This window comes from Bos mutus, chromosome 5, assembly GCF_027580195.1.
Source record: "Bos mutus isolate GX-2022 chromosome 5, NWIPB_WYAK_1.1, whole genome shotgun sequence".
Classification (NCBI taxonomy): domain Eukaryota; kingdom Metazoa; phylum Chordata; class Mammalia; order Artiodactyla; family Bovidae; genus Bos; species Bos mutus.
The window spans coordinates 14,374,790-14,390,132 of record NC_091621.1 but is presented as its reverse complement, the minus strand read 5'-3'; the positions used below and the strand labels follow the sequence as shown (position 1 = coordinate 14,390,132).

The 15,343-nt window shown below is 41.5% G+C and overlaps 1 protein-coding gene across 4 annotated transcripts in view; it reads left to right on the top strand.

The window, feature by feature from the left end:
- Positions 1-14,907, top strand: part of TESPA1 (thymocyte expressed, positive selection associated 1) — a 38,157-nt gene extending 23,250 nt beyond the window's left edge. For 2 of the 4 annotated variants that reach the window (XM_014479015.2, XM_070369949.1), the window contains exons 8-11: positions 2,869-3,077; positions 4,825-5,630; positions 7,195-7,288; positions 13,110-14,907. In XM_014479015.2, the coding sequence (XP_014334501.1) occupies positions 2,869-3,077; positions 4,825-5,630; positions 7,195-7,288; positions 13,110-13,351 (1,351 nt within the window). In that variant the 3' untranslated portion in view covers positions 13,352-14,907. Of the gene's footprint in view, positions 1-2,868; positions 3,078-4,824; positions 5,631-7,179; positions 7,289-13,109 lie in introns of all 4 variants that reach the window. The other 2 variants (XM_070369950.1, XM_070369948.1) reach the window with 1 other exon arrangement.
- Positions 14,908-15,343: the final 436 nt, after the last annotated feature.

The following is a 15,343-nucleotide window of genomic DNA, read 5'->3' as shown; positions in this document are numbered from 1 at the left end:
GCCGCAATGAGCCTTTGGGTACATGTGTCTTTTTCAACTATGGTTTCCTCAGGATAAATTCCGAGTAGCAGATTGTTGGGTCATATGATAATTTTATTCCTAGCTTTTTAAGGAATCTCCATACTGTTCTCTATAGTGGTTGTGTTCATTTATATTCCCACCAACAGTGCGAGAAAGTTCCCTTTTCTCCATACCCTCTCCAGCATGTATTGTTTGTAGACTTTTTGATGATGGCCATTCTGATCAGTGTGAGGTGTAGTTTTGATTTTTATTTTTCTAATCATTAGCAATGATGAACATCTTTTCGTGCCTATTGCCCATCCATATGTCTTCTTTGGGAAAATATCTATTCAGGTCTTCTGCCCATTTTCTAATTAGGTTCTTTAATTTTTTGATATGAGTTGTATGAGCTGTATATTCATTTTATATTAACTCATTATCAGTCATATCATTTGAAAATATTTTCTCCCATTCAGTAGGTTTTCTTTTCATTTTGTAAATGATTTCCTTTGCTGTGCAAAATGTTTTCAGTTTAATCAGGTCCCATTTGTTCTTTTTTGCTTTTGTTTCCTTTGCCTTATAAGACAGATCAAAAAAAAACTTTGCTGTGATTTATGTTCAAGAGTGTTCTGCCTGTGTTTTCTTCTAGGAGTTTTATGGTTTCTGTTCTTATGGAACTGTCTTTATCCATTTTGAGTTTATTTTTTATATGGGGTAGGAAAATGTTCTAATTTCATTCTTTTACATGCAGCTGTCCAGTTTTCCCAGCAGCATTTGCTGAAGAAACTGTCTTTTTTCCCATTGTATATTCTTTCCCCCTTTATCATAGATTACTAGACTATACTTGCATGGGTGTATTTCTGGGCTCTGTTCTGTTCCATTGATCTGTATGTCTGTTTTTGTGCCAGTAGCATACTGCTTTGATGACTAGCTTTATAAAAGAGCTGTATCTGAAATGAGCACAAGTCACATCTTCCCCCAGAGTGTGCTGGGAACTATCACCTTAGTGGAAAGTGCAGCTAGAGATCAGGGGTGAGGGCGTTGGCTAGAGCCAAAGTTAGGTGTGAGCCAGGGCTTCTGTGCTCAGTGACTGACAGTTCCCTATCCAGGGCAGGATTGTGTCCTAAGTTTTTGGACAGGATTCCTGAGGGTCAGGTCTGAGCTGGTTCCCTTCTCTTTTAGTGTGTGGTCTCCCCCATCCCAGCTTTGGTACCTGTGCCCTGGAGGGGAACAGTGCTAGAGCCAGAAGGGCCAGAGCAGGTACCCAATGCAAGCTAGGTTACACTCTGGAGAAATTCTGGCACATTCAGTTAGAGTTTCAGCCCGTTCTTGATCCGCCTCCTCTGGGAGCAACAGTAATGACTGCCATCACCCCTTTCAGATGTAGTGCCAGGTCCAAGCCAGCTCCATCCCCCACAGCTACACACTGTCTTCACAAATAGTGGCCTCCACCCTAGTGGAGCACTGCACTAGCAAGTGAGAAGAGCTGGAGTGATGCTCGGTGTAGGTTTCAGGAAGCTGGCCAGAGGCTCAGACACATTGAATCTGCTTCCTCATCCCTGTTTCAGGAGTAAGCAAGTGTGTGCATAATCTTTGCAAGCACAGTTCTTACTGCCCTCCTGTTAGTCCTACTGGTTTTCAAGCTAGCGAATGGGACTCCTCTGCCCAGCATCAGACTCGAGGGCTCTGGTGCCCAATTTGTGGTTTGAACCATCCATTCCCCAGGGAGGATCTCTGAGCCTCTGGGACCTCCCTCCTCCTCTGTGTCCCTTCCTAGGGATACAGATCCTGACCTGATCGTTTCTCTTCTCTTCCTACCCACTTCCATGTAGATCATTCTTTATAGCCTTAGTTGTTGAAGAGTCTTTCTGCCAGTCTCCATCCAGTTTGTTTTCAGCAAGAACTGCTCCTCGTGTGGATATATGTTTTGGTGTGTTCACTGAGGGCAATGAGCTCAGCATCTTCCTTCTCTGCCGCCTTGATCTCCTTCCTCCTCAGGGATCTAGTCTTATGAAGACAATTCAGATAAGGAAACTCGGGATCATGGAGATGAAATTAGCAGTTAGGAGGAACGCACAAGAATAGAGCCAGGGATTCCAATTATCCAGCTTTTACTTAAACAAGATGATTTCAGTTTGGAACACCGGCATCCTTTCTGAAGAGATTAACAGTGATTAGTCAAAGCCTCAAATAATTCACAGCTCCCCTACTCTCACTGATGTTTGGAATGTAGTGTTAGTGAGCTCTTGTGTCACCAGCCTGGTACTGCAACGATTTGCACAGAGATGGATGTTGGAGAAAGTGTTTGATCTACAGATGCAGGGATTCTATCCTGAAATTGTGCTACAAACAGGCTTACCTAACACAGCTGTATTGATAAAATTTTATCCTCAGGGTGAGAATAAAATGAGTTCTATGTTGCTTACACACTTATTGCCTGGTTGTTCCACCAACCACTGGTGCAAGCTGGTAAGCAAGTGACAAAGCACGTGGCAAAAGCCAGCTATATCTTATAGCAAATGGAAACTGACTGGTTAATAACACAACCACAGATCATTTTGCAACTATACTGATTTTGGTTTTTCAGATCCCTCTCATAGCAAATTTTCATTCATCTGTAATCATTTTAATCAGTCATTTGAAGTACTCTAATAGAATCATGTTCAATTTTTAAACCAAGGCCAGATTGTAATTCCCAGGTTTCAGACAGAGAATTTAGATTCAGAGAAGTGAAAGCTTTTCTGGGTTGCAGTGGTAGATAGAGAAATGGCCAGAAAGATATCTCAGTGTCCTGACACTTTTATTAGATAGTCTGGATTATCCTGCTTCTCAAAGCTTCCTGTGTTTACCCAAACCCCCACTTTTCAGCATCTCAGAGATTCTGGACAAGGTGCAAGAAGATGCGGAAGATGTTCTTTTCAGCCTGGGCTTTGGTCAGGAGGACCACAAAGACACTTCTCGAATTCCTGCTCGATTTTTCACCACCCCCTCTCAAGCCAAAGGCATTGATTTCCAGCTCTTCCTGAAGTCCCAGGTGCGGAGGATTGAGATGGAAGACCCTTGCCTCATGCTGGCCAGTGAGTGTTAGCACAGACCCGTGCTCTACTTCTCTCTCAACCTCCAGACAGTCATAACAGGGATCAATGGCTCTAAATCCTACTTTCTCTTGGTTAGCTTCTCTTCACCCTTTGTCTCTTGTGTCTGTTTCTTCCTTGTTGTCTTCAGTGAATGGAGAACTTCGAGTTCTGCTTCTCTCTCTTGAAGAGTTTTCAAGAGACCTGGTATCACAGTGACTTTCTTTTAGATCTTCTCTCTTTTTGCTGACTCAAATTGGACTGGTATCTTTAAATCTTATCACCATTTTCTATTTCTCAGTTGGAATTAGTGAATGTTCCCCATTTATAGCCATTACGTTAATACAATTTCCATTTAGGACAGAAGTTCTGTTAATTATGTTAAATTGTGCAGGAGTTTATAAAGCATTCATATTCTTTGGCTTTTCTTCCACAGAAGGAAGGGCTCAGAAATATTTAAGTAAGCACACCAGTGATCCTTATGTATAATCTTACCACATCTAGGGAAACAATGACTTAAGGTGTCCCAATTCCATACTGAAGAAAGATATGAGAGGGCTTCTCTACTTTGATGAGGGATGAAAGACTCTATTTTATTCTTTGTGTTAGAATATATTTCAAATAATATTCTTTTACAGCCCACCCCCTCCCATCATAATGGTGTTCCTGATAGTGTTGTTTCAGATCTTTTGTATCAGATTCAACTTCAAAATTTGGTAAAACTATACTCCTGAGCTCCACTTGCTGAAATAAGGATTTTCAGTGGAAGTATTTCACAAGCACTTTATATGACTCTTATGCACCCTAAAGATTGAGGATGTTTTTGTTGAATGTATTTTATGTGCCAGGTACAGATGTTAAATTCTGGAAGAACAGCAGCTAGGCAAGAGGAACATGATCTTGCCTTTAGGACACTTATAGTTTAATGGGTAAATGGTTTATCACATGCTTTTCAAACATGGATGTGCATATGAATTATGAAAGGATATTGTTAAGATGCATGGGATACAGTCTGAGATTCTGTATTTACATAAGTTCCCAAGTAATGCCAATGCTACTGAACTACTGACCACACGTTGAGAAGCAAAGTCTATTAGAAATAATATAGTCCATCTAGATTTCTCTACCCTTGTCCATTGCCTACTAATTGCTATCTCTCAAATTTGCTTCTATCAAAGAAGATTTCCATAACCCTAAATTTTTCTTACTAAGAACACAATGTTAGTTTTGCCTTTTTTAGTCATGTTTGTCATCTAAAGCAGGGGTCCCCAACCTCTGGGATCTAATGCCTGATGATCTAAGGTGGAGTTAATGTAATAACAATAAAAACAAAGTGCACAATAAACGTTATGCGCTTGAATCATCCTGAAGCCATCCCTCTACCCCAAGTCCGTGGGAAAAAATTGTCTTCCATGGAACTGGTCTCTGGTCCCAAAAAGGCTGGGGACTGCTGAAGCAAACATAGTGATACAGGCCATTGTATACTGACAGCAGAAAGGATATGCTAAATCAAGATATGGAAAGGTTTCTCATCCTGTATAGAATTAATTTCTAGACTACTGGGGATAAAGAGTCAAAAAGTCAAGAAAGGGAATCCTAGGTCTAAGAAATCTAAATGGGAGAGATATTGGTAGAGAAACTGGCATCTTCTTTCTGAACTTTGAGTTTTAGGAAAGCTATTGAAGGGAAAAATTCAAGAAGTAATTTTCTGATGATTCCTAGACTCATCATCTTCATTCCTTGCACTCAGGCAGGTTTAAGCAAGTGCAAACACTGGCCGTCACTGCAGATGCCTTCTTCTGTCTCTACTCCTACGTGTCTAAGACACCTGTCCAAAAGTTCACACCATCCCACATGTTCTGGAATTGCAACCCAACTGATGTGCCATCCATCAAGATTCTGTCCCCAGAGCCTGAACCTCACTCACCCAGAGAGCGCCTCCGGAAAGCCATCTCCAAAATGTGCCTGTACACATGCCCACGAGATAGGCTCTCACCACCCGACCATACTCCCAAAAGAAACAGTTTAGACCAGGTGGTGTGGGAAGTGATGGACAGAGTGAGAGGAGAGAAGTTGGTCCTCCAGCAAGACTCTGGGTTTGGACCAGGCCCACAGGGAGATCCCGTGCCTCCTTTCAAGGGTACAAAACTGCCTACTTCTTCCTGTCCATGTGTCCTCTGCCTTAAAGAAGAAACACAGCAGGGGATGTCCACATGGCAAGAACCTTCAGAAACTATGGATTCTGACCTCAAAATACCATGTTGCTCACGTTCTCTGCCCAGAGCAGATATACAGTGGAACACAGACTCTGCACAGGTAAAGAGAGAGCTATGGGGGCTACAGGCGACCAGTAAGGAAGCCCATTCAGTCAAGGATGATGCCTTCTGGATAAGAAAGAGCAGAGCAAGAAGGAGTCTGTTTCAGAAGAATCCCATGGGCAAGAAGGTTAAATCACTGGATTTGTCCATCATCCAACAGAAATGGAAACAGAGTCAAGAGAGAACAGAAATGCACCGATCTCTAACTGAGCAGTGGCAGGACACTTTGGACTTGGAGGTGAGTGGGTTGAAAGTGAAGGAGAGGTTGGCATTCCTGCCCATGAATTCTGGATTCCTGCCCTTGGGTTAAAATATATCTTCCTTGTCAGATATACCAAGTCTTGAATTACATTCAGAAACCTTTGAAAGTGGATTCCCTGGTGGCTCAGATGGTAAAGAGTCTGCCTGCAATGCTGGAGTCCCGGGTTTGATCCATAGGTCGGGAAAATCCCCTGGAGAAGGGAATGGCTACCCACTCCAGTATTCTTGCATGGAGAATTCCATGGGCAGAGGAGCCTGGTGGGCTATAGTCCATGGAGCTGCAGAGTCGGATACAACTGATCAACCAACATTAATATAGAAGGAAGGGGAAAGAGAAATAGACCCAGTTTCTTAAGAGCACCCAGTTTTTGTCACTATTTTTCTAATTCCTCTTCCAGGCTGATCTTCACTAAAATTTCCCATCAAACACACCTACCCCTATCATCTGTGGGATACACACAAGAGTAAAGATAAGGTCAGTTACACACTAGACTAAACACGATTATATAAAATCTCTTCTACCTTGGCAAGTATATAACCATGAAGACCTAGAAGTTCAGATTCAAATCTAGAATTCTCACTCTTAGGACTTCAGCGCTAGAACATGGGCAGCGTGGGCAGAGCCATCCCAGCCCTGGCCTATCTCTTTCTCTTCCCATACCTATGTCTGTCCTGTACCATAAGGGATTTTGCACACCATGTGTGAACACCCCAGCTGGCATATTCAAATGCCACAAAACCCCTGCATGTGTGCATGCACGCTAAGTCACTTCAGTCATGTCCGACTCTTTGTGACCCTATGGACTGTAGCCTACCAGGCTCCTCTGTCCATGGGATTCTCTAGGCAAGAATGCTGGAGTGGGTTGCCACGCCCTCCTCCAGGGGATCTTCCTGACCTGCGGCTTGAACCTGCATCTCTCACATCTCCTGCATTGGCAGCTGGGTTCTTTACCACTAGCGCCACCTGGGAAGCCCCCACAACCCCCCTACCAATGCATATAACCATCTACCAGTTATCATTCAGGCCTAGAAGTGCATACCCTAGGAAAAAGGCCAGTCTAGAGAGAACAGACACCAGGCGAAACCAATGCATTTCCCTGAAATAGGCTTGGGGCCATTGAGTTGCATTTGGGGAGGGGATTGTGGGCATCCAGAGCATGGTCTAGAAGTGGTAGTGCAATATCAAAGTGGACACATTCTCTCGGTCCACTGATTCTTCAGCCCATGAGCTCTCTAAAACTCGGGATTCCTCTTGCCTGGGTCTATAGACAGTGCTATGATCAAGTGCCAGAGTCTCAAGGAAAATCCCTCAAACCCTTGCCACAAAGAGAAGCGTGGTGATTTGCAGTCCTGTTTGCATGTGTGTCACCTCTCACTGAATGTAGAGCTGGCCCTGCCTTCCTCACTGCCAGGCTCCTACCACAAGAGAAGAGCCCAGGTTTCTCAAGTACACTCAGCCTCTTTCCCCTATAGTCGCCTGCTGTCCTGCACTTTCCCCTGCCACTGGTACTGACTGAGTTCTGCAGGGATCTTGGTTACAGGTGCAAAGCAACAGTGAGGAGGAGGAGAGCCACTGGCCCAGCAGACCTGGACATCACCACCTCTGCCAGACTTCTGCTGGCGAAGACTCCAGAAGTAAGTGAAGTGGATCTCTCGTCTCTCTCTGTCTCTCTTGGTTCTCAAACTGGGACGCACATTGCAAGCACATGTTGAAATTTTTACAAATACTCATAATGAAGTGTCCCACATCCTGCCTTCTAATTTAATTGATATGGAGCCCAGGGACTGATTTTTTTATTGTTAAGCTCTTAGGTAGGGTGATTCTATTATGGCTGGATAAATACTTCTCTAAATCAGTGACTCTCAGACTTTAGCATCAAAATCCCCTGGAAAGCTTGAGGCACTACAGATGCCTGGGTCCTCACTGCCAGAGTTTCTGATTGAATAGGTCTGGACAGGGCCTGGGAATCTGCATCTCTAACATGTTCTCAAGTGATGTTGATGTGGTTGGTTTGGTGATTACAGTCTGAAAACTGTTGTCCGGGGAGAAAATTCTGTATTACCCTAATATTCAAATATAGTCTACAGAATAGCAGTTTTAGCATCACTTGGGATATTGTTAGAAATGTGGGATCCCAGCCCTTCCCCATCTTAGATCTGATGAATCGAATTTTACTGAGACCCTTAGGTGATTTGCTTGCACACTGAAGTTTAAGAAGCATTATAGTTTTGCAGCAGGTGAAAACCAACCATGGAGATTTATACCCTCGCACCTGCTTTTAGCTGCTTTCTAATCAGCCTAAATCATAGGACTGAGGCAAAATTCCTTAATGTGTTCATTTAAGCTATGAGGTCCATCCTGCAGCTCGGGTTAGGTATACATAAGCTTTCCTTCCCTCCTCAAAGAAGGACCATTAATATTATATAGGTAGTTACTGCAGCTAAAATGTCTTTCCTCTAGATGTGAATTTCAAGCATTAATTCTTTCAGAGGTATTTTTTATTCTTTTTAATTTTAGCTAAAGATTTGTATTTAAACTAAGCAGAAATTAGTCTCCTGGTGCTACAACTGCCTGTCCCCTAGGACCACAGAGAATATGGCAAGAGTAAGAACTGAAATCTTTCTTGAATTAAGTAAATGAATCATCTTGCTTGGGGTTCCCTCCATTTTGGATGTTTTATTACTATTTACTGTACTTCCTAGTCTGATAATAATCAAATTGTTGATTATTAACCAGTTGTTAACCAAAATTTTGATTAACACTGAAATTTCATTGTTACTGGTCCTGAATCACAAAAGTCTTTATGAGACTAACTCCTTTAATTCTTATTATCTGTGGTTTTAGGGCCCTAGTCACTTTATTTTCTCTTGTGCCCATTACCTTTATCTCCAGGTACATAACTAGTAGCTATCAGTCACTCACAAAAGAAGTAAATATCAGAAGCAGCAATATACTATGTGCAGTTGAACAAATTTAGGATATGAAGTCAAATAACCTACCTCATACTAGCTCAGTAATCTTGCAGAAATCAACTTTTGTTTGTTCCTATGAAACCTTTCAAGGAGTATGTGAAAGAAATGTGATTTATTGGAGTAACAGTTATGATGTTGCTGCTGTAGATGATGATGATATTTTAGGAAAAAGTAATTATGGGCATAAAATATTTAGATCAGTGATTCCCAATCTTGCAAGCTTTTTTAAAAATATATATTTTATTTCCTGGATTCCACCTAATAGAATTAAATATAAATCTCTTAGATTTGAACTTGGGCATTATTATTGTTTATTCTTCTTTAAAAGTTTTCCTAGTGATATCAATCATCTATTGTTGTATAATAAACCACCCAAAATGTAGTGACTTAAAGAAAAACTTACTTATTATTTCTATTTTGTGGGTTTGCTGGGTGGATTCTTCTGCTTGTCTCATCTGATTTCACTTATGCAACTGCTTTTGGCTAGTTGACTGGGCTGGATCTGGTCAAAAGTGGGCTCGCCCTAATGGTGCTGACCTTGGACCGAATCTTGGTGCTCACTGTCAGCCAGGTACTCTCTCCACGGGAGTTGAGTCATTCTTCAGTAGTCTTAACGGAAGAATGTTCAGCAAAAACTGAAGTTGCAATGCCTCTTTTTAAGGATATGTTGTAAGTTGTACAATGCCCCTTCAACCACATGTTATTGCTCAAATTAAATTGCAAAGCCAATCTAGATTCAAAAGGAAGGAAAACATGCTTTACTTTTTTAATAGGAGTGGCAAAGTCACACTGTGAAAAGGCATGTGGAATGGGAGGGTTGTTGTGGCCATGTTTATAAACAGTCTATCACAGACAGTGATTCTGGCACCCGGTGAGGGTTAAGAACAACTAGTTTAATTAAAGGGCTTTATCCTCACATATTAAAGATACCCCAAGGGCAAGCTCTCATTCTAAAGCTCACTGAGACTCAGCCACAGCATACAAAATTTGAAAAGAAAATTAACTGCCAAACTTACCAAATTCAAATAGAAAACATGGAGTATATGCACCACAGCTAAGCTTCACTGCCAAAAATTTTAATTTACTCTAAAATACAAAATTCTGATCAAGTGTTATTTGTCCAGCAGATGTCAGCCTCACACAAGCAAAAAATAATGCCAAGATGTCCAGCAAAGCAGGCTGTGCAGAATCTATATGACTATACTTTTCTACACAATTCATGAAATACCCAGCACATCAGTTCCTCTCTCAAACATGTCCCATCTTTGGCTAGAAGTCAGGTATACAGAAAGATTGGAATTGCTTTGCCAGAGAAGAAGTTTTCAGGAGTTACACATTTCAAATAAGTAATAGATTCTATTGTCTGCTAGGGTAATAGGATTTCATTATAGGAGGAGTTATTGTGGTTAGAGATGCTGTATTTCACTTATTCTAAGATGTACATTTTTCTGTATTTGAATATGTCTGAAATAGAATGGGTCTAACAATTGGCATTGTTAACCAATGTAATTGTAAGATATACAGTTTTGTCCTACACACACACACACACATATACTTGCCTCCTTGAAAATAATTATAAGCCTTACAAACAATAGCTTATCAGATTCAGTGAAACACAGTAACTTTAGAAAGGAAATCAACCCTGAATATTCATTGGAAGGACTGATGCTGAAGCTGAAACTCCAATACTTTGGCCACCTGATGCAAAGAGCCAACTCATTAGAAAAGACCCTGATGCTGGGAAAGATTGAAGGCAGGAGGAGAAGGGGACGACAGAGGATGAGATGGTTGGATGGCATCACCGACTTACTGGACATGAGTTTGAGCAAGCTCTAGGAGATAGTGAAGGAAAGGGAAGCCTGGCGTGCTGCAGTCCATAGGGCCACAAAACGTTGGACGTGACTGAGCGACTGAAACAACAACAACAAAAATAATGTTTCGAGAAGGGGGTGTAGTGTTCAGTAACATATGTCATAAAATATCTAGTAGGAAAGACAGTGCAACTATACCACTAGATTTTCCACTAGAAAATGATTAGGAAACTTGATAAGAGTATTTTTATTTGTGTGACAGGGCTTTATAATATTAATGTGAAAAATGAATAGGAAACTATGCAAGCAAAGTAGATAAAAGGGTCAAGAGTCTCTAAGGAGTGTTTTGTGTTTTTTTTTCCCTAGGATGATGAAGTTTTAAGCATGTATATTTGCTGGAGGAAAAGAATCAATAGAGTGTGGGGGACCATGGTTCAGGAGGGTAGGGAAATGATGATGTGAGATCAGTGGAGAGTGGTAATGAGCTGAGATCCAAAGCACTTTTGAAGGGTTCAGCCAGGGACTAAGATACAGATCTTTGAGATGAGAGGAAATGAAAAAGGACAGGCGTGACTAGTTACATTGGAGAGGAGGTCAAGAAATGTATGCTTACTCTTTTCTCCCTTTTTCCTGTCAGGTCAGCAATAAAATTGTGAGGCAGGAAATCTGAGGAAGATCATAAAGGTTTGAGATCACCACTATGGAGAAAGGACAAGAATAATAGAAACATATATTAGTAGTTGAATTGGTGAATAACGTTGGGGCTCAGCTCAAGTTGCAGAACATGGATTGGCAATGGTTTTGTCATTTTCTCCAGCAGTGCTCAGTAATCTATACAAAAGAATAAGAATAAAAGTATAGGTAATCGTTTTATAACTCTAAACATTGAGTTCAATAGAAAGTCTACATCACATGACTCTTTGATGTCTCTGCTGCTGCTGCTGCAAATAACTTTAAAGATCACTTGTAGTAGCAAGAAACATTTCCCCAGGTAGGGTATGGAAGTTTCTACCAACCCAGTGCCTACAGTCGTCTCAAAGATGCATGATGTGACAAACAACCCAATCAAAAATGAGCAGAAGACCTAAATAGACATTTCTCCAAAGACATAAAAAGCTGCTCAACATTGCTAATTATTAGGGAAGTGCAAATCAAAACCACAGTGAGATATCACCTCACATGGGTCAGAATGGCCACCATCAAAAAGTACAAATAAATGCTGTAGAGGGTGTGGATAAGAGGTAACCCTCCTATACTGTTGGTGGGAATGCAAATTGGTGCAGCTGCTATGGAAAACACTAAGGAGGTTCCTTTAAAAACTAAAAATAGTATTACCATATGATCAAGCAATCCTACCTCTGGGCATATACCCAGAGAAAACTCTAATTCAAGACAATTCATGCACCCCAATGGCACTACTTAAAATAGTCAAAACATGCATACCTGCTAAGTCACTTCAGTTGTGTCTGACTCTCTGCAATTCTACGCACCATAGCCAGGCTCCTCTGTCCATGGGATTCTCAGGCAAGAATACTGGAGTGTGTTGCCATTTCCTTCTCCAGGGGATCTTCCTGACCCGGGGATTGAACCTGCATCTTTTATGTCTCCTGCAGTGACAGGCAGGTTCTTTACCACTAGTGCCACATGGGAAGCCAAAACATGAAAGCAGCCTAAATATCCATGGACAGATGAACAAATAAAAAAGATATGGTATATATACACAGTGAAATATCACTCAGCCATTAAGAAGAATGAAATAATGACATTTGCAGCAACATGGATGGATCTAGAAATTATCATACTAATTGAAATAAGTCAGAAAGAGAAAGACAAGTATCATATGATATCACTTATATGTGGAATCTTAAAAATGATACAAAAAAACTTACTTACAAAACAGAAAAAAACTCACAGATATAGAAAGCAATCTTATGGTTACCAAAGGGAGTAATGAAGGAGCAGGAGAGGTAATTTAGGAGTCTAGGATTAACAGATACACACTATGTGTGTATGCTCAGTTGCTCAGTTGTATTTGACTTTGCAGCCTCATGGACTGTAGCCCGCCAAGTTCATCTGTCTATGGAATTTTCCAGGCAAGAATACTGGAATGAGTTGTCATTTCCTACTCCAAGGGATCTTCCCGACCCAGGAACTGAACCAGTTCTTGTGTCTCCTGCATTGGCAGGCAAATTCTTTACCACTAGCACCACCTGGGAAGCCCAATACACACTATACTATACATAAAATGGATAAACAACAAGGTCTTGTTGTATAGCACAGAGAAATATATTCAATATCTTGTAATAACCTATAATGTAAAAGAATAAAAAGAATTCATCTGTGTGGGCTTCCCTGGTGAGTCAGTGGTAAAGAATCCTCCTGCAATGCAGGAGACCTGGGTTTGATTCCTGGGTTGGGAAGATTCCCTGGTGGAGGGCATAGCAACCCACTCCAGTATTCTTGCCGGGAGAATCCCCATGAATAGATAGAGGAGCCTGGTGGGCTACAATCCATGGTGTTGCAAAGAGTCGTACACAACTAAGCAACTAAGCGCAGTTATATAATTGCATTACTCTGCTGTACACCTGAGGCTAACACAACATTTGTAAATTAGCTATACTTCAGTTTTTTTTTAAAAAGCATGATGTGTTTCTTTTACATTTCCATTGCAGGCTTTCACCACAACCACAGCACATTCTCTGACAGCAGTGACTTCACAGAAAAGCCTAATTCCCACCTCTTCTCACAGGAGGCTCTACAGCCTCCAACATCCAGCTCCTGCTCCCTAGCCCTGCAAACTCCTGACCTCAATAAGAGAAAAGCAAGATGGTACACCAGACAGAAGACCAGAGTGAGAGACTTGGAATCTCCTCCTGATGCTGTCATGAACAGCATGCACAGAGATAGAACTTAAACAGTCGCTTCATTTCTCTGCACTTTGGTTTTTCTATGTGGGTATTAGAATACATGATCTATATGATATGAACAGTGGTAACCTGGACAAAGAATTTTCTCTCAAGCTTTGACACTGCCTAGGGCAGTTAGTAGATTTAAGGATAACCAAATCTGAGAAACAAGGGTGCTACTGGAATACTCTCAAAAGGCTCAAGCTAAATAAGGAAAGACAATTCCCACTTTCAGGCTCTGAAACCTTGGTGCAATCTACAGTGGGATTCCCTCAGACCCTCTACTCATCCCTCCGTGCTCCCAGTTAAATTCCAGGAAGTCTTCCACCATACCAATGTCCTGTTTTTCTTCTTTTTTATTTTTAGTTTATTTAATTGGAGGATAATTGCTTCACATTGTTGTGGTGTTCTCCGCCGTACATCAATGAAAATTAGTCATAATTTTATATATATATCCCCTCCCTCTTAATCCTCCCCCACTCCATTCCACTCCTCTAGGTCATCACAGAGCACCAGGCTGGGCTCCCTATATTAAACAGCAGCTTCCCGCTAGTTATCTATTTCACACATGATAGTGTGTATATGTATATACATATATATGCATATGTATATATGCTACTTTCTCAATTTGTCCTGCCTTGCCCTTCCCTGAGTCCACCAGCCCATTCTCTATTCTGCATCTCCATTTGTTCTCTGTAAATATGTTCATCAGTACTATTCTTCTAGATTCCATATATACATGTTAATATACTGTATTTGTTTTTCTCTTTCTGATTTAATTCACTCTTTATAAGAGGCTCTAGGTTCATCTACTTCACTACAACTGACTCAAATTTGTTCCTTTTATGGCTGAGTAATATTTCATTGCAGAGAAGGCAATGGCACCCCACTCCAGTACTCTTGCCTGGAAAATCCCATGGATGGAGGAGCCTGGTGGCTGCAGTCCATGGGGTCGCTAAGAGTCAGGCACGACTGAGTGACTTCACTTTCACTTTTCACTTTCATGCTTTGGAGAAGGAAATGGCAACCCAATCCAGTGTTCTTGCCTGGAGAATGCCAGGGACGGCGGAGCCTGATGGGCTGCCGTCTATGGGGTCGCAAAGAGTCGGACACGACTGAAGCGACTTAGCAGCAGCAGCAGCAGCAGCAGCAATACTCCATTGTAAATACATACCACATATATCTTCTTTATCCATTCACCTGTCAATGGGACATCTAGGTTGCTTTCATGTCCTGGCTATTGTAAATAGTGCTGCAGTGAACACTGGGGTACATGTATCTTTTTTAGTTGTGGTTTTCTCAGGTATATGCACAGTAGTGGGATTCCTGGGTCATATGGTTGTTTTATTCCTATTTTGTTTTTCTTCTTAAGGCCCCATCTGAGGAGATCTGCTTGGAGCCTTCCCCCGCCCAAAAACCAGCTTCCACCTGTATCCCAAATTTTGGATCTTCATAGGAAAAGAGATGAGTGGGATTCAGAATCCCTCCTCTTGGCCACTGCAAAAAATGTGCAGTATTTTTTGCTGGCAGAAAACGATACAAATAAAAATGTTTATTTTTTCAATTGGAGTATAGTTGCTTTACAATGTTGTGTTAGTCTCTACTGTACAGTAGATCGGCTACATGTAGACATATATCCCCTCCCTCTTGAACCTCCCTCCCACCCCACCCCCACCATCTCACCCCTCTAGGTCACTACATAGCTCCCTGTGCTATATAGCAGGTTCCCACTAGCTATCTGTTTTACACCTGCCAGTGCACATGGCAATCCCGACCTCCCAATTCATGGCACTGCCCCTCCCTGCCTTGTGTCTACATGTCCATTCTCTATGACTGTGACTCTACTCCTACACTATAAATGGGTTCATCTGTACCATTTTTTCTAGATTCCACATACATGCATTACTATAGGATATTTGTTTTTCTCTTTTGTTAAAAGATATTTATTTGTTGCATTGGTCTTTGTTGCTACACTTGGGCTTTCTCTTGTTGTGGCAAGT